Source organism: Cebus imitator, unplaced genomic scaffold, assembly GCF_001604975.1.
Source record: "Cebus imitator isolate Cc_AM_T3 unplaced genomic scaffold, Cebus_imitator-1.0 Scaffold318, whole genome shotgun sequence".
NCBI classification, from domain to species: Eukaryota; Metazoa; Chordata; class Mammalia; order Primates; family Cebidae; genus Cebus; species Cebus imitator.
In genome coordinates this window covers 712,591-716,406 of record NW_016107633.1, presented here as the reverse complement: position 1 = coordinate 716,406, position 3,816 = coordinate 712,591, and the positions used below count along the sequence as shown (strand labels likewise).

Below are 3,816 nucleotides of genomic sequence, written 5' to 3'. Positions count from 1 at the left end.
AAAAAAAAAAAAAAAAGCAGTGCTATGCTTTATTTCAGATTGGGAATCAAGATGGGAAAACAAGGAATTATCAACAAAGAAGGATATTTATGATGAAGATTCACCCCAAACAGTAATAATAGAAAAAGTTATAAAACAAAGTTATGAATTTTCAAATTCTAAGAAGAATTTGGAATATATAGAGAAGTTGGAAGGGAAGCATGGAAGTCAGGTGGAACATTTCAGACCAGCAACTCTCTTCTCTAGGGAAAGCCCCAGTGGGGACAGTGTTTACAAATATAATATATTTAGAAGCACCTTTCATTCAAAATCTACTTTTCCTGAACCACAAATTTCTGCTGAAGGAAATTCACACAAATATGATATATTAAAGAAGAACTTATCAAAAAAGCCAGTTATAAAAAATGAGAAAATCAGTGGTGGAAAGAAACTCTTGAATTCTAATGAAAGTGGGGCAGCCTTCAACCAGAGGAGATCTGTTACTCTTAGCCAGACTTGTAACAGAGAGAAAATCTATACATGCAGTGAATGTGGGAAAGCCTTTGGCAAACAGTCAATCCTTAATCGCCACTGGAGAATTCACACAGGAGAGAAGCCCTATGAATGTCGTGAATGTGGGAAGACTTTTAGCCATGGCTCATCCCTTACACGACATCAGATAAGCCATAGCGGAGAGAAACCTTACAAATGTATTGAATGTGGGAAGGCCTTTAGCCATGTCTCATCCCTTACTAACCATCAGAGCACTCACACTGGAGAGAAACCATATGAATGTATGAACTGTGGAAAGTCTTTTAGTCGTGTTTCCCATCTCATTGAACATCTAAGAATTCATACTCAAGAAAAACTCTATGAGTGTCGTATATGTGGAAAGGCTTTCATTCACAGGTCATCTCTCATTCACCATCAGAAAATCCATACTGGAGAGAAGCCTTATGAATGTAGTGAATGTGGGAAAGCTTTCTGCTGTAGCTCACACCTTACTCGACATCAAAGAATTCACACTATGGAGAAACAATATGAATGCAACAAATGTCTGAAAGTCTTTAGTAGCCTCTCATTTCTTGTTCAGCATCAGAGTATTCACACTGAGGAAAAACCCTTTGAATGTCAGAAGTGCCGGAAATCCTTTAACCAGCTTGACTCACTGAATATGCATTTGAGAAATCACATTAGATTGAAACCTTATGAATGCAGTATATGTGGGAAAGCCTTCAGTCATAGGTCATCCCTGCTTCAACATCACAGAATTCATACTGGAGAGAAACCTTATGAATGTATTAAGTGTGGGAAGACCTTCAGCTGTAGTTCAAACCTTACTGTCCATCAGAGAATTCATACTGGAGAAAAGCCATATAAATGTAGTGAGTGTGGGAAAGCTTTTAGCAAAGGCTCAAATCTTACTGCTCATCAAAGAATACATGATGGAGAGAAACCCAGTAGTGTGGTAAGTGTGGAGAAGCCTCTAGACCATATGAATCATTATATATGTGAGAAATCTTACAGAAGAGAAACTACATGAATTAGTATTTATCATGGTAAATTTCATTCACAGAGTCTCCCTTATTTAACATCAGAAAAATTTATACTCGGGAAAGACTTATGAATGTAGTGAATATAGGAAGACTTTTAGCAAAGATGTAGACCATTTTGTTTATCAAAGTTTACACTGTAGAGAAATCATATGAAGACCATAAATGTAGGAAAGTGTTTGTCAGTATTAATCCCTTAATTGACATAAGTATACTCATACTAGGAGAAAACCATGTACATTTAGCAAATACGGGAAATACTATTGGCAATAGGAATCTCCTACAAACACCTACAGGAGAGAAGCTCTATGGATGTAGAAAATTTGGAAATTGAGAGAACTCTTTAGTTCCAAGTGCACCCCTTATTCTAGAGCAGAGAACTGAAACTGGAGAGAAATCTTTTAAGAGACGTGGCAAAGTCTTCACTGAGAGTGTTTGTCTTGCTAGACATCAGAAGATTAATGGTAGAACAACCCGAAGGGTTTAGGAATTATGTGTAAATATTTGCAGTGATGATATTTGTAAACTGGATTTTACAGGTGAGCAAATAAACATATAATTAAATATGCATTTCTTAGAGCAGTAGCTTGAAGTTTCACTTGAGTTCTACTTAGAAATTCTTTTTAGCTAGTGGGCATGTGGAGATATTTAGTCACCCAGAGGAGCTAGTAAGTGTTATAATGTTGAAAATTAAAGCTGCAAAAGAAATAAAATGATGTTAATAAAAGTTTTGTATCTAATAAAATCATTTTGTATATTGCAAACTCTTTCACTGTGACTATTTCTTGCAAAAAATTTTGCCATGATCAGCCTTAGAATAGCCTTTAGTGGGAGACTAGGAAACCTAGAGAAAAATGACCCGCTCTTTGTACTAAGAATAGCAGTATTTTGATGAGGATTATTCAGTCATTTTTCAGTAGGTTTAATTAGATACATTTCAAGAAAATTTACTGAGCATCACTCATGTATTACACAGGGAGGGGATATAGAAATCCAGTAATTCTGAACTTTAGTGGTTTGTCAAAATCACTAGGAGGGCTTGTTAAAGCACAGATTACTAAGTCTGAATCAGAGTTTCTGTATGAGTTTTTGATTTTGCATTTTTCATGTGTTCTTAGGTGACATTAATACTATTTGTCCAGAAAGCACATTTTGATAACCATTGTAATAATGAACAAAACAAATGTGATCTTTTTCTCACAGTGATGTTATCTGACAAGAAAGATAGCAAATAAATTTGAAATACTCGTTTACAAGTGCAATGAGGACATAACCAAGAAACAACATACTATAAGAGATCAGAGCAGGCTCACCTAGATATAATTTTGAAATGAATCCTAAATGATAAGTACTAATTATGTAATGAGTACTAATTATGTAATGAGTTCTACTCATGTACCTGTGTGCATTCCTGCATGTGCCTGAGTGTGTGTATGTGGTGTGCTGGGCGTTATTTTAGGTCATTCAGACAGTTGGGTTCTGTCATACTTGCTTCAGCTGGACTCCATGTTCCCTTGTCTAGTTTCAGATTCTGTGGCTTTGAGGTAGTACTGCCGGCAGCATCACTGCTTTCAGCAGCAGTCATTTCTCCATCCCCGGGTCATAGTTATGGGAGTTTACCTCGAAATCACTAGTCCAGAAGTGTCCTCATTATGTTTACAGCCCACCTACCAATTTTAAAAGCACGAATTTGCTGCACTGCATGTCTTGAAATAGTTAAGAGAGTTTTCGTTCTCTGCACTGATCCTTGACAGATAATTATGGATTGTAAGAAGGGAGGATGACTTCAGAGAAATTCTAAGTTCTAGGTAAGAAATGGAATAGTCTGACTGGCCCTGTGATTAGAATCTTATCTTGTGATTAGAAAGGTAATAAAGATCAATTCAATTTGGAGTGTATGGACATTGATGCAAGTTGAGGGCTGTGATATGGGCTGTGCTTCAGATTTCGTTCTTTATTATAAGTGAGAGTAAGATATTTTAAAAAGGAACATTACATTATAGATATAATTCTGGTGTGGAATGACTGATAAGGTTTCTGAATTTGAACAAAATATATCTCCTCTGATATATGTGCTACCTTAATTGAAAGCCAGAGCACAGAGGCATAGTCCAATAGCAGTTTGCAAAAGACAGCAGGTTTGGAATGGGGTGGTAAATTTTGACTGTTCTGCAGAACTTTTATCTTTCATTTATTTTATTTTATTTATTTATTTTTTTTTTTTGAGACGGAGTTTCGCTCTTGTTACCCAGGCTGGAGTGCAATGGCGCGATCTCGGCTCACC

At 36.3% G+C, this 3,816-nt stretch overlaps 1 protein-coding gene across 9 annotated transcripts in view; it reads left to right on the top strand.

Annotated features, from left to right (window-relative positions):
* The window catches only part of ZNF181 (zinc finger protein 181), an 8,606-nt gene extending 6,310 nt beyond the window's left edge, over positions 1-2,296 (top strand). For 8 of the 9 annotated variants that reach the window (XM_017504209.2, XM_017504212.2, XM_017504211.2 and 5 more), the window contains one exon: positions 39-2,296. In XM_017504209.2, the coding sequence (XP_017359698.1) occupies positions 39-1,522 (1,484 nt within the window). In that variant the 3' untranslated portion in view covers positions 1,523-2,296. The remainder of the gene's footprint in view (positions 1-38) is intronic. The other variant, XM_037729836.1, reaches the window with a different exon arrangement.
* The last annotated feature ends 1,520 nt before the right edge of the window (positions 2,297-3,816 follow it).